The sequence below is a fragment of the Liolophura sinensis genome, chromosome 12, assembly GCF_032854445.1.
Source record: "Liolophura sinensis isolate JHLJ2023 chromosome 12, CUHK_Ljap_v2, whole genome shotgun sequence".
Lineage (NCBI taxonomy): Eukaryota > Metazoa > Mollusca > Polyplacophora > Chitonida > Chitonidae > Liolophura > Liolophura sinensis.
The window spans coordinates 6113255-6139825 of NC_088306.1; the positions used below are offsets into that span (position 1 = coordinate 6113255).

At 43.1% G+C, this 26571-nt stretch overlaps 1 protein-coding gene across 1 annotated transcript in view; it reads left to right on the forward strand.

Moving 5' to 3' along the window:
* The window catches only part of LOC135479893 (sodium leak channel NALCN-like), a 58519-nt gene extending 49013 nt beyond the window's left edge, over positions 1–9506 (forward strand). Inside the window, exons 33-39 of the mRNA XM_064759798.1 lie at positions 109–238; positions 1066–1181; positions 2955–3112; positions 3805–3955; positions 4867–5049; positions 6398–6494; positions 7739–9506. Coding sequence (XP_064615868.1) covers positions 109–238; positions 1066–1181; positions 2955–3112; positions 3805–3955; positions 4867–5049; positions 6398–6494; positions 7739–7893 — 990 coding nt within the window. The 3' untranslated portion in view covers positions 7894–9506. The remainder of the gene's footprint in view (positions 1–108; positions 239–1065; positions 1182–2954; positions 3113–3804; positions 3956–4866; positions 5050–6397; positions 6495–7738) is intronic.
* Positions 9507–26571: the final 17065 nt, after the last annotated feature.

Consider the following 26571-nt stretch of genomic DNA (forward strand, 5'->3'; position numbering starts at 1 on the left):
ATATTTCCGTATATCCTATCACTGAGTTACCTTGTAACAAATCAAATTCATCATATGATGGCTAAACTTTATTACTGTAACAAAAAATTTATCCACTTCTGTGTTCAGGTCGGTCCGCCCTTCTGCACACGTGGTCCAAACTTCTGGGAGACGGACTGTGGGAACTTCACGGCGTCTCTGATGTACTTCTGTAGCTTCTACGTGATCATCACTTACATTGTGCTCAATTTACTTGTGGGTAAGTGAAGCTGATCAAGATTTTGACTGTGAAATTAGCTTAATTTGTTTTTAGAGAAGAGTGTTTAGATGATATTAAAAAAAGTTGATGGCAAAGATAAAATACTCATTGAAATGTGAGAATAAATTCAGTTGTTATCGATATAAATGTAATATGCCTGAGGTAGAGCCTATTATTAAGTGAGAAGCCCCTGTCTCTTCATCTATTTGTTCATCAAATCTAGCTTTCATAAACTTCATTATTGATTTAGGTCAAGAACTCGATTTGGTACCTTATAAACTGGGGCTGTTTCTCAAAGGGAACTTTCATTTAACTTAGGCTTAGGCACATCTTTAGTCATAAAATTTAACATTTCTCAAAACAAATCTATGGCCATGACAGTTCCTAAATTTTGAGGAAGTATTCACGGGCATAACAGCCTTTCATTAACGCTTATGTTGTTGTTGTTGGCTCTACATCACTGCACATACATTTTGTACCTTTTTGACCTATATGGCCTAAAATTTTTCTAATAAAAGTGCATTTTTAGAGGCAAATAAGTGTCACAAAATGTTATTTTAGGTGCTGAAACTGACAATTTCCCAGTAGAATATGATCCCATGTTCCAAGCAAACCGCAAAAGAGTAGTTGCAAAAGTGGGTTGTTGATACACCGTGTAAGTTATGACAACAAAAGAGATTTAATACTTGCTTTGAGAAACATTCCAGGAAGTGTAGGTGCTGTCACACGGCTGTTTTCTCGATGATTCCCTGCTCTGCCTGAGTGATGGGCTGATAATTGATAATCATTCGATCACTTTCAACTGAATACTTAACGTTTTGTTACAGCTATTATCATGGAGAACTTCTCCCTGTTCTACTCAAACGACGAAGACTGTTTGCTCAGCTACAATGACATCCGACAGTTCCAAAACACCTGGAACCTTGTGGATGTTAACAGAAAGGTAGGTTTACCTTACATATCCTGCTGTAACAGTCTTATGTGCCCACCTATGTCATAAGCTGTGGACGTTATGAGAAAGGTAGGTTTACCTTACATACCATGCTGTAACAGTGTTATGTGCCCACCTATGTCATACGGTGTGGATGTTAACAGAAAGGTAGGTTTACCTTACATACCATGCTATAACAGTCTTATGTGCCCACCTATGTCATATGCTGTGGATGTTAACAGAAAGGTAGGTTTACCTTACATACCATGCTGTAACAGTCTTATGTGCCCACCTATGTCATACCCTGTGGATGTTAACAGAAAGGTAGGTTTACCTTACATACCATGCTGTAACAGTCTTATGTGGCTGCCTATCTCATACGCTGTGAATGTTAACAGAAAGGTAGGTTTACCTTACATACCATGCTGTAACAGTCTTATGTGGCTGCCTATCTCATACGCTGTGAATGTTAACAGAAAGGTAGGTTTACCTTACATACCATGCTGTAACAGTCTTATGTGGCTGCCTATCTCATACGCTGTGAATGTTAACAGAAAGGTAGGTTTACCTTACATACCATGCTGTAACAGTCTTATGTATCCGCCTATGTCATAGGCTGTGGATGTTAACAGAAAGGTAGGTTTACCTTACATACCATGCTGTAACAGTCTTATGTGCCCACCTATGTCATATGCTGTGGATGTTAACAGAAAGGTAGGTTTACCTTACATACCATGCTGTAACAGTCTTATGTGCCTGCCTATGTCATACACTGGATGTTAGCAGAAAGGTAGGTTTACCTTACATACCATGCTGTAACAGTCTTATGTGCCCACCTATGTCATAGGCTGTGGATGTTAACAGAAAGGTAGGTTTACCTTACATACCATGCTGTAACAGTCTTATGTGCCCGCCTATGTCATACACTGGATGTTAGCAGAAAGGTAGGTTTACCTTACATACCATGCTGTAACAGTCTTATGTGCCTGCCTATGTCATACACTGGATGTTAGCAGAAAGGTAGGTTTACCTTACATACCATGCTGTAACAGTCTTATGTGCCCACCTATGTCATACGGTGTGGATGTTAACAGAAAGGTAGGTTTACCTTACATACCATGCTGTAACAGTCTTATGTACCCGCCTATGTCATAGGCTGTGGATGTTAACAGAAAGGTAGGTTTACCTTACATACCCTGCTGTAACAGTCTTATGTACCTGCCTATGTCATACACTGTGGTTTTAACAGAAAGGTAGGTTTACCCTACATACCATGCTGTAACAGTCTTATGTACCTGCCTATGTCATACACTGTGGTTTTAACAGAAAGGTAGGCTTACCTTACATACCATGCTGTAACAGTCTTATGTACCCGCCTATGTCATAGGCTGTGGATGTTATGACTTCAGTACTTCATGTATTGAGCTGAAATTTTACAGCCGTGAGTCTCCAACAGATGAGCTCTTTAGTTGCCTTGCTACCAAATCTATCTTGATTCTGGTGGTTAGTAACACAAAGGATGCTTTACCTTTCTGTTGTTTTAACACACAAGTCCCAGTCTTGAACACGAAAGTTGAGATCATCGGTCCTCCTTTGTTCTTGGGTGTCTCAGAAGCAATAAATTTTCATTGTCAGTGTCACTTGTCTTCCATGGAATTCCTTGGTGTGAATATTTGTACATCACATGTGACAAAGTTTGTTATTACCTTGCCAAAACTCAGTGGTTTATGTCAGTGGTTTGAGCATATCATTAAAGAACAACCTGTTCAATGCTGTGTTATGCAGGGCGTGATACCTGTGAGGAGAGTGAAGTTCCTGCTGAGGCTCCTGAGGGGACGACTGGAGGTCGACCTGGAGAAGGACCGTCTTCTCTTCAAACACATGTGTTACGAGGTGGAGAGGCTCCACAGTGGTGGTGATGTTACCTTCCATGATGTACTGAGGTAAAGTTTATAGTAGTTTGAAATCTGAATTATTTGGTCTTGAAAGCTACAATGGTGTTCAACCAACATTTTATTTATAATTTATAATTTTAACACTAGTTTACATTCAAATACATTTATTAGAAGTGCATCACATCCTTAATTAGACCATCCCGGATAACACAGTTGGTAGAGCATCTGCTTCGGGAGCGGTAGATCCAGGGTCAGTCCTGGGTGGTGTCACACCTAAGACTTTAAAAGAGGAAGTTGTAACTTCCTCACTTGGCGTTCAGCATGAAGGGAATAGTACAATGACTGGTTGACCTGTATCAGTATAATGGCTCGGGCGAGGCATCGTACTTGCCTTTGGTAAGTCGTCTCAGTGAAGCAGCACTAGATAAAAGAGCGGTGGAAATCTGTCCTGCGACAAGAAGGCACATCGCATGCACCCTAAGTATTCCTTCGTCGTCATATGACTGAAAAATTGTTCTGCACGACGTTACACCCCCAGCACTCACTCACTCACTCACTTATCCTTAATTAGAGCGTTATTATTCAAAGATAATATGTTTGAAGAGGTAGTCCCAAACATCCATCATGCGAAAATATTATAAATACAAACACTACATTTATCCTGAAAGAAAAGTTTCAGAAATTTCCTTCTGAATTCTCACCTGTGTTTTGATGCATGCACGGTGGTTGCTGTGTTTCAGCATGCTGTCGTATCGCTCTGTGGACATCCGGAAAAGTCTGCAGTTAGAAGAGCTGTTGGCGAGAGAGGAACTGGAGTATACCATAGAGGAAGAAGTGGCCAAACAAACCATCAGGAACTGGCTGGATAAGTGTCTGAAAAGGATCAGGGCTGTGAGTCTTGTTTTTCACCACTTCTTTCAGTCACCATGTCTGTCAGCGTATCTGTCAGTCACCATGTCTTGTCTGTTAGCATATCTGGTAGTCGCCATGTCTATTAGCATATCTGTCAGTCACCATGTCTTGTCTGTTAGCATATCTGGTAGTCACCATGTGTGTCAGTCACCATGTCTTGTCTGTCAGCATATCTGGTAGTCACCATGTCTATTAGCGTGTCTGTGAGTCACCATGTTTGTTAGCCTCTCTGTCAGTCACTGTGTCTGTTAACCTCTCTGTCAGTCACCATGTCTGTTAGCATGTCCATCTGTTAGCATGTCTGCCTGTCACCACGTCTGTTAGCATGTCTGCCAGTTACCATGTCTGTTAGGTTGCATGTCCATCAGTTAGTGTGTCTACCTGTTAGGCTGGTAGACACCTCCATCAGTCACCTTGTCTGTCAATATGTGTGTTAGTCACCGTGTCTCTCAGTCACCATGCCTCTTAGCATGTCCATCCATTTGCATGTCCATCTCTGAATTTGTCGGCCTTCCCAGATCTGCCTGTCTCTGCCTGGTCTTTCTGTCTTCTGTGTGTCAGTTTGTCTTCATGTCTGTTTATCTGCATGAAATCTTACAAGCTATTATAGCACAGCTGTTTTAAAATCCACATTTTCAACACAATATTGCTAAAGCCATGTACTGATTGAAAATGAGTTGTTCAGCTGCTTGTCGTACTGGGCCTAAAGATCAAAATGATATTTCACTGTAATTTCAGATATGGTTTTCAGGAGCTCTTCTTTTGAGAAGTGGTCATCTTCCTTAACAATGATTGTTAAAATTTTCCCCTGTGTAGTTTTTGTTATTTCTCTTGATATGCATACATTTTGCTTTTGCTTTAATACAGGGTTGTTATTTTCTTTCCAACAGAAAGAGCATTCCAACATCATATCCAACCTGCGGCTGACAAACGAGCCACTGTTCACAGTGACTGAACAGCTGCCCAGTGCTGTGGAGATCCACACAGAGCGGGAAGAAAACATTGCCCCGATCAAAACACGCAAGAAGGGGGTGGTGGAGAGAAATCCCATCCCCATACCTGTCACACTACAGGTCAGTCTGCAGGGGTCATCGGCTCACGTTTAAATGAAACCTATCCGTCATTACGAAACAATGTCGTCTCCTGTGTGTGGAGAGTTCCACGTTTTCCCTACCACAACATAGTCCATTTTGAGGCCTATAGCTACTGCAATATTTCACCAACAAAAATCTCCTCTACCTGTGTGGTCAAAATTCATTAGTTCACTTTTGTGAATTTTTAAACAAGAGCCAAATGCTATGAATGTAAGAAGGTCATTCGCTATTGCAGGTTGGTTTCATTTAATATTGGAGTGAAGGCGCCGTCATGCAGGATTAAGGCCTGGCAAATTTTCCAAGCTATTGAAAGCACAATCCATTGTCTGCCATCCATCAGCAGTTTTTTCTTCACCATTTCAGGTCAAACTTTTCATTCTGACAGCCATGTGTTGTGACATTGATGGGAACTCGCGCCACATGATATCATTTATTCATTTGGCTTATCCCTCTACTTAGCATTGTTCTATTTTTAGACCATCACTTGCAAAGCCCATCCAATACATGTACTGTGGAATAGTGAATGGGCATTTGTGCCTAAATATCAATGATCTCAGAAGCCTAAAACAACATTTTATACTTGCAGTTGCCGATTGCCAATATGAATTGAGTGGGTTGTCCATAATCAGATATCTTCCCTGTGAAAAAAACTATAGTCAGCTTACTGAGCCAGCTGTCTAATCTTAGCTCTAAGACTTTTTGTTAAACTTGTCCCAGGGAATAAGTGATGAGGGTTTAACGCTACAGTAGCAGTATGGTGGTGTTGAAAATGTTAACCCTCCTCTGGGTCTTGATGTGGAATAGAAACCAACTCCGAATGTATACCTGTAACAATACCAAAAAAAAAAAATACGTGTAAAGTTTATTCAGATATAACAGTGACAGTGCAGCTACATCCCTCAGCATTGACTCTCTACATAGTTTGTAACGTAACAACTGTGGGTTACAGCAAAAATTTGTGATGTGACGTGAATCAGTAATAAACCGTGAAACGAACATGGACTTGATAGCCTGTCACCAGTACTTTAGGGAAGGAGTCATTATTATATGTGTATTTCATACTAATTATGTCCATTTACTAAAATATGTTTGTGACATCCAAAATCAGGACATAAAGGAAGCAAATGTTTTTAAAACCAGCTGAACAAGAACATTGTTAAGATTCAAATACTATATTAAAGATACATAAGCTTCCCACCAATGAGGTCGCTGTGTGTTTAAATCCAGCTCTCATTGGTGCCTAGCTTTCTCTCCAGCAACCTTTGGATGGTCGTGAGACATCATTTTTTTCTGGTGTTAATTTGCGGTGTTGTTTCCATGCCCTCAGCCACCATCAAACCGTAAGTTCCTCACCCCAACCGTGACAGTGAATGTAGAGAAGGAGCGGACAGGCGGACTGAAGAAGAGAAATCCGCGACTACAGTGTGAGTGTCACTCCATCAAAAAGAATACCTTTATTTCATGTGTATTTTTTAAATGATGCTCAACAATAGTTTACTTATACGGCGTTGCTTAAGGCTTTATAGGGGTGAAGGAAACTGTGTTAATAAACTATTAAAAAGTTTGCGTACTGAACAAGTTGATACCCATTATTTTATTTATATCCACTGTACAAAGTTGAGGGGGTGTAGTGAAATCACCCTTTATTTTTGTTCTGTCTTATATTTTTGGAATTGTTCTTGGGTGAAAGTGGGTATTTCGGACAACCTGATTCTAGCTCATAAGCTACCTATAGCGAGCAACTTTGAGGAACAGCTAATTGGTGAGGCTTCGGAATTGATATGAATCATGTGTAAGGTGTAAAACCTGTAAGAGCATGTAGGTTGGTGTATAAGCCCAACCTGCACAAGTGTGTAACAGCTTCACTCTAAAGTCTATTAGAGAAAATATCTTGTGTTGAAGTCCTTTTTCAGGGGTAAAAATACTCATTTGCAGGTTTAAAGCCCATGTTCAGGTGTAAAAAAAAACTTGAGGCATAGGTGTAAACTCATCTTCAGGTGTGAAAACCTCAGGTTTACGTGTAAAGCCCATCAGGTGTATAAATCATCAGGCATACATGGTGTAAAAATCATTGTTGGGTACAAAAACCTCAGGTATATGTTTAAAGTGTAACTGTGTAAGCTATAAATTTGCTTTACCTTTCTTGTCATACAAGTAGATGTAGCTGGTTCCTGTTGGCCAGAGATGGTCTGCATCTGTTGATGTAAAAATCCTTATTGGGGCCTCTGTAGCGAAGGGGGCTAACACGATAGAGCAGTGTAATGACCCTGGAGCCTCCCACCAATGCGGTCGCTTTGAGTTCATCAGTCTAGCTCATACTGACTTCCTCTCAGGTCATACTTGGGAAGATCTGCGAGCAACCTGCGGATGATCATGGGTTTCCCCCCGGGATCTGCCCCGTTTCCTCCCACCGTATGCTGGCCGTCATCGTATAAGTGAAATATTCTTGAGTACAACATGAAACACCAATGAAATAAATAAACAGCAACCTATATTAGGGATGTATTGAACAGTGTATAATTTGGCATTTTTTTTTTTTTTTAACCTTTGTTTTAATGTTACTTTCATTATAGTATTTAAGTCATGTGAACTCACTGAACATCATGTTTTTCCCAGTGTATGGCTGAGATGTTGCTTCATGTTTGATTCACCCATTGTCATCCCACAGCTGGATCCAGTCTGCCAGAGGTGACTGAAGGGCTGACCAGCCCTGACTACAGCCGCCTTCACCAGCCCATGTTTGTGGGGAAGCACATGAGTGCTGACGTACAGGGCTGGTGGAAGGAACAGGTCGTGCAGTCCAGTGGAACAGAGTCTGACTGATGGTGAACTGATCATGGAAATGATGTGTGGAGGGGGGATCAAGGGAGTTAATTTTGTGTGACTTCACTGGAGTGATTGAAGGAGCAGCAGAGAAGATAGGCAGTGTTTGGAGTACATCTGAAGGGAGACATTTCAAATTAAAGAGATACAGAATGTCACAGAAAAGGGATATTTGTGATGTCACCTTATAGGGAAGCATGTCACACTATAGAGATACAGCATGTCACAGGGAAGGAATATTTATGATGTCACATTATAGGGAAGCATGTCACACTATAGAGATACAGCATGTCACAGGGAAGGAATATTTATGATGTCACATTATAGGGAAGCATGTCACACAATAGAGATACAGACCGTCATAGGGAAGGGATATTTATTATGTCACATTATAGGGAAGCATGTCACACTAAAGAGACATAGAATGTCACAGGGAAGGGATATTTATGCTGTCACATTATAGGGAAGCATGTCACGCTATAGAGATACAGAATGTCTCAGGGAAGGGATATTTATGATGTCACATTATAGGGAAGCATGTCACACAATAGAGATACAGACCGTCATAGGGAAGGGATATTTATGATGTCACATTGTAGGGAAGCATGTCACACTATAGAGATACAGACCGTCATAGGGAGGGGATATTTATGATGTCACATTATAGGGAAGCATGTCACACTATAGAGATACAGACCGTCATAGGGAGGGGATATTTATGATGTCACATTATAGGGAAGCATGTCACACTAGAGGGATACAGACCGTCATAGGGAGGGGATATTTATGATGTCATTATAGGGAAGCATGTCACACTAGAGATATACAGAATGTCACAGGGAAGGGATATTTATTATGTCACATTAAACGGTCATGTAGCACATTAAAGAGAGTCCTGTGAAAAGTGGACTGGTTGTAGAAATTTATAGTTGACTGGACCACAGTAGTAACACTACACCAGCATGTAGAACAAGGATTGTGGAATGCTAGAAGTTTGCTGGTGGTGTGCTAGTTGTACAGTGTACCACTGAGAACCTTTAGCTTGGTTGGTGCTGTGTTTATGATGGGTGGAGTAAATTTTGTTCGCAATCCCTCATCTTGGTATGTTAAAAAAACTTCAGTGTTTTTTTTTGTTGTTTTTTTTTACATACATTTGGCATTTTAATGAAATATATTTATGGAATAGCTAAAAATTGCTGGTGTAGAAAAAATAAGGGGTTAAATGCTCATATTACAATAAGGCTGAAATGACATTGTCCTGTTGCACAGTAGAATACTTGAGGAGGTTATTATGTGCATGGTGCTGTGAATTTCATTATCATCTGGATGTAATTGTTGGTGGTCAAATGACCTGTTGAAGCCCATCCAAATGTTCCATGTTAGGAAGTACAAAGAATTAATTTATAATTAACATAGCAGTTGGTCCATGATGTATACAAATTGTATTTATTTATTGCTGTTATAGAAAGATGTTATTAGCATGTTCATATTTTTCATCACATTGTTTCACCAGCTACCGTTTGTTGAATTAACTGTAGTAAATTAAAGACGGGTGATAATGGTTGGTGAAAAACCTTGAGCATGTATATGTGATTTACAGTTAATCACAGAAAATAGGATTTGCTGTAATTCTTCAACCTTTTCACATGTTTGCAAGGTGGTTACTAAAGCATGTTATGAAGGCTTTATTCTGTGTGGACTGATAAAATTATACTTTTTGTGAAGCTCTGAAAATTTTTCAACCCAACCAGTGTTGTTTTGCTTTATGAAAAAAATGTGCATAAATATCATGTGCAAAGTTGCAAAAATGTTGAGGAATTAGTGTATGTGTATAATAGGTGATAGTGTTGGTTAAAGATTTGTTGGGATTGGTAAACTGTGGAGTGTCTACTGCAACATGTATTGTTCATGGTACCGTGTTTCATTTCAAATTTGGTGTGTAAAATGTATTTTCAGCAACATGTTATGGCCTTAAATTGATACTTTTGATGCCATCATTTAAGTTTTTTAAATATTTATTTATTTATTTGATTGGTGTTTTGCGCTGCACTCAAGAATATTTCACTTTTACATTAGCGGCCAGCATTATGGTGGGAGCCCCTCCACCCCCCCCCCCCCCCCCCACTAAACCATCCACAGGCTGCTGCCAGACCTTCCCACAAGTTTTTCTGGTAAGAAATCAATCAGATTTCCTATATTTGGGAATGTATCAACCAGAATTAAGCAAAATGTGTCGCCCGAAAAATGCGTAACTTTAGGTGAAATACAGTATTATTGGAATCTGTTTGGGTCACACAGTACTCAGCGTTTCTTGGCAGTGTGGTACTTCTCTGCTACGTGGCAGTTTCATGTCCGTACCACACGATCAATTGTGGTACATTACAGTGGTGTCGTGAACCATACAGTACAGCCCATTGGCTATCACACTGTACATAGCTGTACATAGTACAGATAGAAATTTATGACAGTGTTATGTTGAAAAGTAGGATGTGGTGCCGGTTGCAGAAAGCCGTTTCTGACTGAAGTCAAAACATATAACCACCTGAGAACATTTAGTGTTTGGTAAAGGAAGATGAACTTTTGACACTTTGTCTTTCGATTATGTTTATGCGGTAGTTAAAGTCTTAATTTATTAAGCTCTAAAATAAGCTCCAAAATCGTATTTTAAATTTGGCGTAAGTCAGAAATGGGTGTGAGGAATAGGCCCATGACAACATAAGTCATTTATACTGTTGCAAAGGTTTGTAGGAGAATGTTGGATGAGAAGATAGCAGAAGATGTAATATGTCTCACTTCTTCGAGTGTTCAGTCTCTCGTTGCTGAATCTTTTTAATGTGATATGGAGGCTTTATCTCGGCATGGAATAAGGTGTCGAAGAATGTTACAGTTTAGGATACAGAATTGATGTCTACATTGTACATACAATGTATGTATTTCTCCTTAAAATTTATAGTAAGCTCTGTATCACAAATATTGTACATGTATGTATAGTGCATAGGCCTGATTTTGTAATCATAATGAGGAAGGTGAGAGGAGTTTTTGACTGATAGTTGACCAATTTTTGCAATTTGCAAATTTTTAATCATGTTTATATTAATGATTTCATATTATATGCATGCGTGACAGACATGACAAAATCATCAGTTAAAACAAATACCTGGAACTTTTAAATGAATTTGAGTTTGTAAGTGTCATGTACCATTCATAATTATTTCTAGTGTTAAGCCAGGGACAAACTAGGCGGATTTTTTGGCTTGTAGGTTCGAACTTAATCACCCCGAAATATGCTGACGATATTCTCAACATGGTTGCAGACACGGAAGACGGATTTTTCCGTTGATCGTGGTCAGTAGGTTATGTCATGTGACCTACTAAGCCATGTGATACAAACGATCGTGGTCATTAGGTTATGTCATGTGACCTACTAAGCCATATGACACAAACGGAAGTTCGCAGGTGAACACAATTCCGTGTTGTTCGATTGGTCAGCTTGATCGCCGAAATTCGCTGGAGCGTACATATTACGCGGGCAGAGTGACATTGCCGGCGTATTTCTTAGCTCGTACATGTATGTCACATGTTTGATGCTGGTGAATTTCGCGGCGGACAAGATCGCCTGCGAAATACACCGTCGTAGGCGCGGGCAAACCGGGAGGGTTTTTAGAAATTAGCAAAATACGCCTGTACAAGCGAAAAAATCCGCCCAGTTTGTCCCCGGCTTGAGGAAAATAGTTGAAATAAATTGATCACATAGCTATATACTTGTACTTGCCTGTTGAAGTCTTGTAGCTTCTTTAGTTTACTAATTACATGTACATACAGTAAATTCCATCGAAGGCATTTAAATATTTTCAGTCTGAATTTTTGTGTTTGATCTGATAGCCATGCTTAGCTGTTGCCGCTCTTGTTGTTTTTTGGGTTTCCTTGAGTCTGGGTGACTCTACCCGAGTTAAACTTCGGGTGTGGCTTACTGACTCAGTGTTTTTTTCCTGAAAAATGTACAAGGACTATAAAATAAGAAAGAATGTGTGCATGTGTTGACTGAGCGATAAGCCATGTCTAGATGATCATGTAAATGTAGCAGGCATAATATATGTGGGAGTTCTTCAGCCGTCTGATGAGTATATTTTCCCACTGTTATGATTTTTTGCTTTTATTTATGGTTTACAATGCCTTTACCTTATTTCTTTCTTTTTATTTTGAATTACTCAATGTTTTTGTTTTCACCCTGATGAGATTGTGGACATTGTGCAATTTGTCTATATTTTGTTTTAACAGACATTTTATGTTAAAGCTATGGAAGTTTTATTTATTGTAGTTGTTTTGAATATAAATTCTTGTTGGTAAATATTGCGTCTTGTTTGTTTATACTTTTAACCTGATTAACCCTAAGATGATGGTTCTGGGTCCTGGAGCCATTCTGTAAAATGGGTCGGGAGGTCACGTGACCACCCTATCGTGTCGAAAACAAAATGGTCGATCAATATTAAAGCATACGGGAAAAGGTGGCTTTCTACCACTTCGTCAAGTTGTTCAAAATAACACCACGCAAGCTCTGCAGAAATGCGTAGACTATCGGGAAAGCTGAAAATTATACCAATCCAATTCAAAAATAGGCGTTTTCATATGCATTGGCGTTGGGAGGAACGTTTCTTCACCCACACCGTTTGTTACTAAGGAGATCACGTGGTTTCTATCTTCCGAGTTTTACAGAATTGCTAGTCGAAAACGGATTGTAGTGTAACGTCTACACCGCCAAAATGTATCAGTTTGTGTTGTAACGTTGTGCTGTCTTTAATGTGATGTCATCATGATGAGCAGGGAAAGCAACATCAAGCAGTAAAATGACGTCAAGGTGTTGGCTGGTTCCCTCCCCCTGACGTCAGATGGCGCTAATCACATTCAAGGTACACAGAACACGTCAGGGAACCAGACTAGTCAAAGTTCGGCTCACGTGACCCTTATGTGAGGGGCCCAGAAAGTGACGCGGACCCGACGCTGGTAGCTTCGACTAGACCGGAAGGCGAGATTTGGTGAAGATTCTGACGACAAGGCGACATTTAGACGACAGTTAGTCGAGAACGCGAGATTCAGTCGAGATTCAAGCGCCATTCTGACGACAGTGCGAGACTTATCGAGATTAACCCGCCGTTCGAACGACAGAGCAAGATTAGGTTAAAATTTTGTATCTTGTGGAGACAATATTTTGACGAGATTAAAATAAGCACATGCGAGATTAAGTCGAGATTCAATGCTCATTGCGAAATTTTGTCGAAATTCGGTCGAGAATTGAATGAAGGAGCGAGATTTTAACAAGGACGTGAGATTCTGGCGAGGGTGCGAGATTTGCACGAGATTCTCGACCGAACATGGTGGGAATCTCGTAGGAATATGGACTGAATCTGGCGTTGTCGTCCTAATCTCGACTAAACCTCGCGCTGCCGTTCAAATATCACCGTTCATGGTTTAAGGAAATGTGAAAGAGTAAGCATAGCCGCATCCGGCTTCGTTAGATTGGTGTTCAGCGGGTGTCAGGTTTACGGATGGAGGAATCTTAAGGCCCAAATAAGACCATTGCTCTTCGCCAAGTACCTGAGATACTACACCTGGCCCTCTTTGGATCGTAGCCCTAAGCTGATTGGAAATCTCTAAGATCACGATCGTAATAATTGCAGTGATGATAATTGTGAATTATTAGACATCACTAGGGTAGTAGTATACGAAATGGTGTATTGTAATTATATTTTAGACAATCACATGAAAACAATGCAAAGGGACCAGGCCTCGGGGATGATGAGTCCACCGGCAGAATTCTGTTTTTGTTTTTTTGCAGGAATACAATATAACATTTAGCATGATGAACAAACCAGAGCAGCGACGACCGTGAGATAATTGGCAAATGAGCACATGTAACCCCTGTCAATTTACCGGAGTCAAGGTTTTATTTTTGTTATTCATGTTTTGGTGCTTAAACAGTAGCAAATTACACGTTCTCGCATGGACCACCTGGAGTGTTAGGTAGCTAAGTGCGAAAAAAATGATTCATAAGTTACAACTCAGGTGATCGCCCTGGCTTGGACGGAAACAAAATTGCCACCTTATGTGGAAACACAGGGCATGTCAACACATGCGTGTTATTATGGCAATACTTCCCCATCCATACCTGCACGAGTAAAAGGTGTAGGTGCGAAGATGTCCGCTGCACACATGTACCTCTAGCAGATCACTTGAAAATAAAATTAGTTCTACTTCCTTCTTCAGGTTTACATTAAGACATGAGTTCTACGATATACAAAAGCCAGTTGATGCTGATGTCTTCTGTTGATGAACGAACTTGACAGACGTCATGTTTCCGAAGGTAACCTTGTTAGAGTAAATCGATTCACATTATTTCAAAGCAAGTTTTTTTTCGACAAAAATGAGGGGTTTTAAGGATATGAAAGACTCAGTGAAAGTAATTACATTGTACAGGTTTACAAATCGCAGATAATGTTTCTACCGGGGACAGGATGTCATCAAAACAGGGTACAGTTTCTAGCAACGATATACACATTACGTAAACGTCTTTGTCTAGATTAGGTGTATGACCGTCTGCCCTGGTAACATCACATTAGACGCCGTCATCTTTGAATTATTGCATGTCAATGACATTCAATTTCTTTCGTTGATATGTTATTCACTTAAGTTCCATTTGTTAATAAGGGAGCTTCGAGTTCGAACTCTTTTGTGGTTTAAAGGTAAAAAAAAGTCATAGAGTATCATGTGACTTGGGGAAAATATTATGCAAACCTGTGTTGACATTAATTTACTGATCAGTTCTGTCCCTGTGTCCCGTAGGTACAAATGAGATTTATTCCCTGTGGAAATTTTTCAAGGTGACAAACATTCAGCTCATCACTTTTTTCCGTGGTTCTTTTACTCTAAATAACTTTCTATGAAAATTTTTAGACACCCATTACACAATAAATGCAATCTATAACAGTTGTCTAACATTTCTGAATAGTCACATGTCACAGTGGGGTATTTGTTACCTTACTGATAAAAGAGCTTTAAGTCGAACTCCTCAATTCCTGGGGGAACTTCGAAGACAGAAGTATAAATCTTTGATCAGAGAACTTTGATAAACGTTACCGTATTTCAGCATGAACGATTCGTTCGCGAATAGCTCATAAAATTAGGCGTTGTCTTTGTCTACCTCATAAGAGTTCTCACGAGAATGCAATTGCTCGCAGACACACTAAGTCAAGCAAAACAGTTTGCAGTCCTAGGAGAAATAGAACATCCATTAAAAGTTTGAATGTGTATGGTTGTAGTATGAAGAATACAAACAGGATCACATATAATAACCCAATCATGCTATTCTGTCATCAGTATACAACCGTGACTGACATTTTCCACAAGGTCCACCCCTTTTCCACTATTCGGCCCTCTTCCATTACTGATTCCGTTGAAAAGGCGTTGCATTGCCAGGTCATTCGGTTGTAGTTAAATAACTGACAATTAACACCGGAATCCTGACATCGTCTTGCGCAGGCGGTAACCGTGAACGACTTTATCGTCCACTCTGGTGTCGCGATTAGTCGACATCCTTTTTCAGTGGTCAGTTGAATGACTTGCATAGCTGAAAATAAATGATTAGTGTCCCGATTCATCAATTATTCATAATTAGCTACCCCGGTATATATTGTTAAATTGACTGTAAAAAATTGAAAATGGTACAGTAATCTGAGTAATATGGCACGTAAAATCCCTAGATAATGAGGCTGATTTTTTCCACCAACACTCGGTAGTCTCCACCGAATTACGCCAGTTAGTTCAGAATTCAAAAAAAGCTACAAGTTACAAGCATATCGAATTTCTCCACGAGTTAGTTGTTTCAATTTTCCAATCGAAGGGATGGATATACAGTATAAGAAGGAAGAATTTTGTGCCCACCGAAAGGAGCTGTATCTGCTCTCGCCATTTTATGTATGAAAGCTGCGACATGAATACAGCTGAATTTCCACAACCGTTTCACTGCACACAGTACTTATAAATTAATTAACTCAACTGAAAACTCATAGATAGTAAATTTCTGTACACTAACGCCAACGTCCACATTGTACGTCTATCGGAACTTCAACGTCGTCCACTATGGGTTCAAGTTGATACGGCATTTGCTTCTGATTAGCTAGAATTCATCTCGAAGTAGCATCATTTTGATACGAATCCCCAGGTTATTTAGGCCTACTGGCCTTGGGTTGGCCATCTATGACGTCACCCGCTGAGCCGTTGTGGGCGGAAGGCTGGAGATCGTTTAGAGCAATAAATCTATTGTTTTTGGTGAAATTAAAGTCATTACGTTTCTCAGAAGCCCTCCCGGTAATATACAGTTTAAACAGCTTATAATCTTTATCATTAGGGCCAGCAGATAAATCTGGAGTTGACCAATCAAGCTTCGTTTTAAAACAGAGTAATATACTGCGTCGAAAAAATGTCGGCTTGGGGGAGGAGCCCTGTCGTTGACTCTAAGCACAGGCCAGCGCGGAGTGAACGCTACATGGGTTGGTAGATGATATTTATATACTATACCATATGAGGTGTGGGTGGGGGTGGGTGGGGGTGCGTGATGACAAGACGATTGATATTCTACAATGTCCCATAGACCACGACTCTCCACCCAAGCGTGCGTTCTCGATGGCAAGGGCTGGGCGGGGTTTAAGGAACTGACTTCAGATCTCTTCGAGGCCAATTTGGCGGTGCGTTAGCCTTTACCCGACAGCTGGTGTTTCTCCACTCTGTCCACCTCAACAGCGTCATGTTCGTCCACGAGAAGAAATGGAGGGCACACCGACAAGACGGTCAGACTATCCGACCAAAGAAGGTGGCATCCACATCTACCTAACCAACTTGCAATAAATTGGCAAAAATGGAAGCCATCCCAGACAATGACAACAACAACGACAACGTGGAGGCGGAGCCTGTAACATTCAGCCCGGAGGTGCCGATCTCGCTCGAGTCAGAGCTTGAGGTGGCCCTGACCAGCGAAATCGTAGACGAATCCTTTCCCGTTACCTGATAGAAAGAGCCGTGCTCGTCAATTTCATGCGCCAGGCCCGCAAGGCACCACTAACTTGAGAGGCGGGAAAGGAAGTGAAGTAGCAACTGTGTCAGTTTTTACAGGAGAAGGCCAACCCACACTTCGCCCGGATGTACTTGGAGCATATGGCAGCCAACCCGCCCAAGGTGACGAAAGTAAAGGGTGACAAGCCCGCAGACGAGTAAGCGCTTTTTCCCCACCCTCGCCACCTTCCTGTCGGTGATGCCACCATTAACACTTGCCATGGCTTACGGTGATCATTTTACCCATGTGTTTACAAGGGTGCGAGTTCTGAACATAGACCATAGCCAAGACTTCCATATCGGTAATTCATTCACCACCATCACCACTATAAGACATTTCCCACGGTGACTGGACACCTGCGTAAAGCACACACACAAATAACGGACTTGACACGGGACTTTTGCTGCTGCTGCTTGTGTTCTGTTACTTACTTAGTTCTTTTATTTCACTGTTGGAGTTAACATGAATTAAATAAAGAAAACCAAAGGTGACGTTGAATCCCATGTCTTTTCGTTGGTAATTTGTCACCTACACCGCCTGTGTATAATTTAGTTATGGGTAGTACACCCTAAGTGATATGACTGATGGCTGTATTACTCGGCCTGTGACAGCACTAGATTGTCGGTGTGTTTTTAAACTTTGTGTCTGACCGCCTTTCGAGGCTACAAGGGTGTACTCCGTTGTACGTTTGTGGATAGTATCGTCAATCAGGAACGTCAATCAGACGTGCCTCGCAGTACGCCCCTCGCCAAACCTGACCAGCTTCGACTTCCCACGAACATCTTCCCCAGAGAAATTCAGTACGTCTACCTTTCCAAATCATAAAACTTCGTATTTACGGTCCATTGCTTCAACGTCGGCTACTGCGATGTCACGCTGTCACCATCGATGCGCGTCCTTGCTGTCCCTGCTGGTTCGAGCTACGCCACCCGTTTGACGTGCAGTTCTGTGCAGCAACGATGAAGGTTTACTTCGCTGTTTGTGCGAATGCGAGAAGAATCTGTTAACTGGAAGCGTTCCACTCACACAGGCGCAGAAGACGAGGTTAAAGCGACACACAGACGGTTCTCTGCACCTTGGTCAAGAAAAATGTCCCCTTGCATAACAAAGGACGCATTGCTACTCCTTCCCCTCGTATCAGCCCTTACAGGTGACGCCGTAATTGCCATCGGGAAACGGTAATAGAGCTTGCCAAGAAAATGGCCTTAGTCGAGCAGCGACTGTTTGGCACGTTCACACAGCTGTCAACGCGTTCCCAGTACCGCCAAAGCCCTCAGCGCACTCGACCAAGAGATGGCATCGATTCTCTGGTACACGACCCTCTCGGACGATCATCTCGGACGATCAAAAATACGGCGGTATCACCACACCCTTCAATGGTGCCGTGTGTTTAAAGACCAGTATCAAGCCGTGCAGCTCCCAAGTCCGACGATCCAGCCCACCGCCAAGTCCGTCAGTCGTTTGAACGAGGCGGAGGTTTTAGAGAGCGTCACAATCGCCTTACTGCGAAAGGCTGCTTTGCTTCTCCAGCGCACCCAAAAAGTCATTCTATGGGGAGGACGGGCCGCGGAGTACTCACCGTCGATGGAAAAACTGTCCCCCGAGAGTAATATGATCGACTTGGTGAACAACGCCTGCGTGAAAGACAACACTTCCAACCCACGGGTTGGGTGGAGTTCACCCGCAGGCTTTGAACCATAAACATCCCGCAAAGCTGGGTACGCAACCGAACGTGGTGGGGCGACATAGAACAATCGAGCGAAACACTGGCGCGAGTGGGTGCGGGAAATCCACTCCTCTCGCCTCCCCATATACCACGCTTCATGCCTCCACCACCACCACCGCGCCACGCCGACGACCTGCTGGGCAACAACAGCACAGACGCGGACTCCGCCCGTCTCCAGTCATCTGAATAACATCTTACCGACTCCAGATAAATTCGGTGATGACTTCGACCCTGGTTCTCGCAGTCTTTGGGGTTGGCCTTGTCCAGATGCACGGTGTAACACGGAAAAAAACACAAATGGTCCCTTTAAGGTCCACAACAACCTCCCGACTAGCGTGTGCAGCCCCTTGTTATCCTTCAGGTAAGGTGACAACGTTATCCCGCCCCCAACGATGGGCTCGTCGGGTAGCTTGAAAAACAACACCTTATTCAAGATATCTACGATCCATTTCGTGTCGAGACGTTGTTGATGCGCCAAGGAAAGTGGGGCTGTGCTGGGGACATGGGCCAGGAGTCCACGCATATCAGCCCAACTCTCCACGTGGTACGGGCGGTGGAGTACCCGTGAGTTATTGGTGCTGGCGTAAAGTAACGCACCTGTCCCGTCTCCTTGTGGCGTAAGATTTTAACCGAAGCTGTAGCTGACGGTGAAGGCTGTGGACTGGTCTTCACAGATACCGTTCAGGTAGGCCCTACTCGTCCATGGCTCCAAGAGCGCTGAGCCGTTACTTGTAGAGGTCCTTCACCGGCTTTCCGTGATGGAAATGCTGGCGGATGGAACGCCAATGCAGCCGGTACAGTTGTCTTATGCCGCTTGCACTACTACGCCAGGAGATAGTTTTGGGAGTTGCGTTGGATCGAGTTAGATAGTGGCTCACTCAGATTTTGCAGCCATGATGGGGAATATAGGAACCCGAATACGGGAGCGGCCTAACACTGTGCAGTGGTTTATGATCCCGGGAGATAGATTGGGAGTTGGGTTGGATCGTGTTGGAAGTGGCTCACTCAGATTTTGTAGCCATGGTGGGGAATATAGGAACCCGAATACGGGAGCGGCCCAACACTGTGCAGTGGTTTATGATCCCGGCGGCATTAAGGCCCCACCAGCCTGAGACGGACCGCCCCAAGCGGCAGTAGCAGCAGCAGTGATGGATGATGATAACCTACAGCCAGGTGTACCCGCTGTGGATGGTGTGACAGCACCAGTCACAACCAGGAAACCAGCGTATGACCCGTTCGCCACAAGAGATTGTTATATATGCTACATGCAGTCGTCTGATAGATGCCACCTACCATGCCACCACGCGGGAATTTGTGGTTATTGTGTGACGTATTTTGAGCGTCACGACTGCCCTTTTTGTAACGAGCCATTCCACTGTGCGTTGAGATTGCCACCACTAATAATGGGGTATTGTAATAATGATAATAATAATAATAATAAATAATAATAATAATTGTTGGCATGTGTGGGACCATCATTGTTGGACGTGATATGGCGTTGACAAACGAAAGCTGCGTTTGGACGGGTCCATTGAGGTTATATATAAACTAGTGTATAGCCCCGTTGGCTTTTGTTTCCTGTTTGTTCGTGTTGGACTGGGTGCTAAATACATCCGATATATAAACAACGCTCAGAGTCTTTTTTGATTTTATTCTTACTGGCACATATTAAGCATTAGTTTTTTTCTCTGTATTTAGTGGTTGCGGTTCTACACTATTGGGTGGACGTTTGGTCTAATGTGGTCAAGAAACGACCGGTACTCCGATATAAACTTAAACGCTCAGTCTTTCGTTACATTTTCTCTGTATTTTATTCTTTACTGGCACATGTTTGTATGTATTAAACAGTAGATGTTGCTCTGCATTTAGTGATTCTCCGCAAAAAGTTCTGACTTGGCGGTCAAGTCGAGCTTATTATTTTTACTGTTACTGTCATAGACATAGCGTGAGCAAGAAACAAAAAACTTTCGGTCAGTTGGAGGTCAGGTGTGTGGGTGTGAGATGGATGACGCCTCTGCGAGCAGTGCGAACTCAGCGTCCGTAGGCTCGCCGATGAAAGTTATTGATTTCGTCTAACAGACCAGGTTGCCACATTGCCGGAGGTCTATAAGCTGGGGTAATATATTGGTGCGGTGTGGCAAGAAGCATGGGGCGGAGAATTTTAGAACCGGGACCGTGCGTGAAGGATGATGCCCCCGGGACGTGTTATAAACACGACAGCAGCGTCCGTGGGGCTCGCCGACGAAGTTTGTAATAGTGTCTTACGGGTCAGGCGGGCACTTGAACTGTCTATAGCTGGGGCAATTATGTACGTTGTGGTGTGGCAAGAATATCAGGCCCGGGGCGTGCGGTGAAAGAATGATGCCCCGAGCTATGTTGAAAACGATGCCGATTTTTTGACGTGAGATCCTCCGTGGAGTGTCGGGATCTGGCATCAAGAATGGCACCTCAGCCCACTAGGCAGATTGTCAGATTGTAGTTGAACTTAGCGATATTCCCCTGAGCGATATTCCCCTAAGAGGTGTCTCCTTGTGGCGTAAGATGTAACCGAAGCTTGTAGCTGACGGTGAACGCTGTGGACTGGTCTTCACAGGATACCGTTCAGGTACTCGTCCATGGCTCCGAGAGCGCTGAGCCGTTAGTTGTAGAGGTCCTTCACCGGCTTCCCGTGATGGGAAATGCTGGGCGGATGGAACGCCAATGCAGCCGGTACAGTTGTCTTATGCCGCTTGCACTACTACGCAGGAGATAGTTTGGGAGTTGGGTTGGATCGGGTTGGAAATGGCTCACTCAGATTTTGCAGCCATGGTGGAGGAATATAGGAACCCGAATACGGGAGCTGCCCAACATGCAGAGGTGTCGGGGTCAGACAAGATTTGCACCTCAAACCGCTAGGGGGAGGCTTGTCGTAAGGTGACTTTTCACACCTACTGTAAAAGGCGCACCCTTAGAAGGACCCCCACCAGTTCGAAGGACCCCTTGTCACGTGAGACGAACGCTATCTTAGTGATACGCTTTGTGACTTAGCGTTCCGTGTTCAGCCACGTGATGCACTAGCCAATCCTACAACCGTAGAACACCTTCTAACAGGCGTCCGTGGTTCAAGCGTCCGGACTCGTGTATTGCACGTGAATTTTCTCCCCCCGCAGAGTGGTGGTTGTGGTGTGCGTTCGCGGATGCCTGAGTCAGTTGTTCCGTCTGGAAAACGTCCAGGCCCGCGTTTGACAAACGAGCTCGCCCTGCTCCGAAGACTCTCCGTCAGGCTGTCCGTGTGCTTGGCGTTTGCAAAACTCGCGCTGACATTGTACATATGTGTTGGTCATGATTCTTTGACTAGAGATACCGTCCACTAACACTTTCGAGCCGTTTTACGCCTGCTGCTGCTCATCCAAAAGCGCTTGGACGCATCCACCACTGTAATGGGAGTGCTCTCTTCCTTCTGTCGTCAGCCAACGGTAGCGGGGACGATCCCTCCAATCTCCCAACCCTCTATTTATCCCGTCAACGCAGATGTCAACGAAATTCGCGTGGCAACAGTGAGTCTAGGATGATTTTTCCCAATCTGCGTTTCTAGATCTGCTCGTCGCCCATTGGTGAGTTTTGGCGCAACGGAGCAGCTCAACAACTTTACTAGCCAACGTTTCGCTCACTGGTCCATCCGCGTGCCTCCCATAGGACGACACGGAGCGGACTTCAACGAAAGCCGAGTGGGGCAATCCAACCCACCCACTGATCCGTTGTTGCGCGCTACAGCTCAACACTCAACTCTACAAGCTGACCAGAGGGTAAGCTTACGATTCCAAAAGATACATTCTGTGATTTTTCTTTAGTCGCATAATTCCTATTTTTTGGACAGTTTGTAAAATCATTCTACTAATCCCAAAGACGGATAAAAACGATGATATATCCGATATTTATGTTATTTACCTGTTTTTCGTCGAGTATTCCTGGGTATCTTGGATTCGATTTTAACTGGCTCAACTGTGGAGTCTGCGATAAGATATAAACGTAAACAATGTACATGTCAGGCTAGAACAAGAGATACCAATGTCCACATTGTACAAAACAGAAGCCAACACAGTCAAGAAATACAGACACACAGTGTCCGCAGAAGGCTAAAGCAAGAGAAACAGGCACGCAATGTCCACAGAAGCCTACAACAAGAGATCCAGACACGCAATGTCCACAGAAGGCCACAAAGATACAGATACAAAATGTCCACAGAAGCCTACAACAAGAGATCCAGACACAGAATGCTACAATAAGGGATACAGACACACATTGTCTACAGAAGCGCACAACAAGAGATACAGACACACAATGTCCTAAGAAGGCCACCAAAAAGATCCAGACACACACTGTCCACAGAAGCCCACAACAAGAGATACAGACACACAATGTCCTAAGAAGGCCACCAAAAAGATCCAGACACACACTGTCCACAGAAGCCCACAACAAGAGATACAGACACACAATGTCCACAGATGTCCACAGCAAGAGATACAGACAAACATTGCTCATAGAATCCCACAGCAAGAGATATAGACACACAATGTCCACAGAAGCCTACAACAAGACATACAGATGCACAGCATCTACAGAAGGCTACAACGAGATACACAGATACATAATATCTACAGAAGGCCAGAACAAAAAATATAGATACACAATGTCCACGAAAGGCCACAGCAAGAGATACAGACACACAATGTCCACAGATGGCCACAGCAAGAGATACAGACAAACAATGCCCACAGAATTCCACAAGACATATAGACACACAATGTCCACAGAAGCCCACAACAAGAGATACAGATACACAGTGTCCACTACAAGAGATACAGACAAAGAATGTCCACAGAAGCCCACAGCAATATATACAGGTACACAATGTCCACAGAAGCCCACAAAAAGAGATACAGATGCACAATGTTCACAGAACGCCACAGCAAGATACACAGACATACACTGAAGGCCATAATATAGACACACAATGTCCACAAAAGCTTACAATAAGAGATACGGACACAGAATGTCCACAAAAGCCTACTACAAGATACACAGATACGAATGTTCTCAGAAGGCCACAACCAGACGTACAGATACACAATATCCACCGAAGGCCACAACAAGAATTATGCATACACAATGTCCACGAAAGACCACAGCAAAAGATAAGACAAAGAATGCCCACAGAGTTCCACAACAAGACCTGTAGATACGTAATGTCCAGAGAAGCCCACAACAAGAGATACAGATACACAATGTTCACAGACGACCACAGCAAGATCCATAGACACACAATGTTGACAGAAGGCCACATATGATATACAGATACGCGAGGTCAACAGAAGGCAGTAAAAAGAGACACAAATTCACAATGTCCACAGAAGCCCACAACGAGAGACACAGACACACAATGGTGACAGAAAACCACAGAAGATATATAACAAGAGATGCAAATTTACAACGTACACAGAAGGGCACAACCGGATATACAGATACGTAATTTGCAAAGAAAACTTTGGACCGAGATGAATTATGAGATTTTAAAAGATGGACTATTCTCCTTTCAAATGGATTCAATCTCCATGTACAGGCAGAAATGGATATGAGAACCTACAATCCGCGCTATGTGGATTTTAATCACACCTTGGCATAAAAGCCCATCCTTTCTTAAAACAGCGTTACAAGATTTAAGCTTAGTGCAACAACCTTTAGTGGTCTTCATTTTACGGAAAAGAACTTACCCTGAAAGCTTCCCATCGGTCATAGGAAATCAGCATACATGTACTAATGCATAACAAATACAAAGCCTGGTTTTTTGGTTTGTTGAAGTTTCCTCCTAGACAGTAGCCCTTGCATTGGAATTTCAAATGAGGATTGATATAAAATCGCCACCTAGTGGTCGGAGTTTTAAACTGGCAAAACGATAGGATCATTTCGTTATAAAGTTACTCACCAGGAGTAGGGGCTGTCGTCAGTTCTTCCACTGGGATAGCATCTAGGTAGGATAGAACAGAAAACCTTTATATATAGTTGTATCTTGTAACGGAAGTGTTTAATAGGAAATCGTCGATATAGACATTCGTATACCAGATGTCAACTATGGATGTTCAATAAACGAAAGACCAGTTTCTAAAACTACGCTAAACACAAACCACCCGGAACTTAGGGAGTATATAAAGTTAAAACAATAAAACTATTCCATGCAGAGAGAAGCACAGGGTGAGCTGTGGTGATTTGGTCAGGAGTTCGACCATTGCTTGTGTCTGATTGTGTTTGATCCTCTTCCGTGATGGCGGTTAGTTTTATCGTTGGATGAAATCATCGAACTTCGGCAAGAACTCCCAGATTTAGACTTTCAGATTTAGGCCTACATTCCATATTGGTTGAAGGCAAGGGGTTTTCAATGACCAAATGACCGCACAAACCGATCACTTATTTCTTCCAAGGTTCTTAGGACATGGACGGATACATGAAACGATTGGCTTTTATTTCATTAGGGTTTTGCCTAATATATAAAAGTACAATAAAAACCTCTACTTTTGTCTTTTGGTGTAAAAATAGATTTAAACTATACTTTTCCTACAGCCCCAGAGCTCTGCCTGAAAATTAATAAGCCTACCGGGGTTGGGGGGTGGGGGGGGGGGGGAGGGATCAACGGTTATAGCTGTCAAAACAATTTTGTTGCGGGGCAGCTCAAATTAACCGGCTCTAAGCCACTCTCGTGTCCCCAGTATGTTCATCTATGACGTCATTTCCGAATATTCCCCACCACTGACAAAAGATACGATTAAAAATAAACGGTGTATTTTCCTTAAAACCGTATTCTTTATAGTACCTTTACATGTAACCTTTTCTTGAGGGAGAATCTACTAAAACCTGGTTTGAACCCATATCTGGAGTGTTTCATAATTGTAAATGGCGTATCTTTGCAATGAGACACCTCTCGTTCACCTAAGACAATCATTAATAATTTTGTTTGTACTGAATAACATTTTACTACACCTTCCAAACTGGCAGATGAACCTGCGGTGGCCCGCGTCCTGGCTTATACTACTACGTCTACCAAACTGGCAGAGGAATCTGAGGTCGACCCCACACCGGCCCCTACCTCTACACCCACCAAACTCCCAGAAGAACCACTCATCGCACACACACACCGGCCCATACTACTACGTCTACCAAACTGGCAGAGGAATCTGAGGTCGACCCCACACCGGCCCCTACCTCTACACCCACCAAACTCCCAGAAGTACCACCCATCGCGCACACACCGGCCCATACTACTACGTCTACCAAACTGGCAGAGGAATCTGAGGTCGACCCCACACCGGGCCCCTACCTCTACACCCACCAAACTCCCAGAAGAACCACTCATCGCACACACACCGGCCCATACTACTACGTCTACCAAACTGGCAGAAGAATCTGCGGTGGTCCCACACTGCCTCATACTACTACCCCCTACCAAACTGGCAGAGGAATCTGAGGTCGACCCCACACCGGCCCCTACCTCTACACCCACCAAACTCGCAGAAGTACCACCCATCGCACACACACCGGCTTATACTACTACGTCTACCAAACTGGCAGAGGAATCTGCAGTCGCCCCAACACCAGCCCATTCTACTACACCTTTCAAACTGACCGAGGAATCTACGGTCGCCCCTACATCGGCCCATACTACTATACCTACCAAACTGGCAGAGGAATCTGCAGTCGCCCCCACACCAGCCCATTCTACTACACCTTTCAAACTGACCGAGGAATCTACAGTCGCCCCTACATCGGCCCATACTACTATACCTACCAAACTGGCAGAGGAATCTACGGTCGCCCCTAC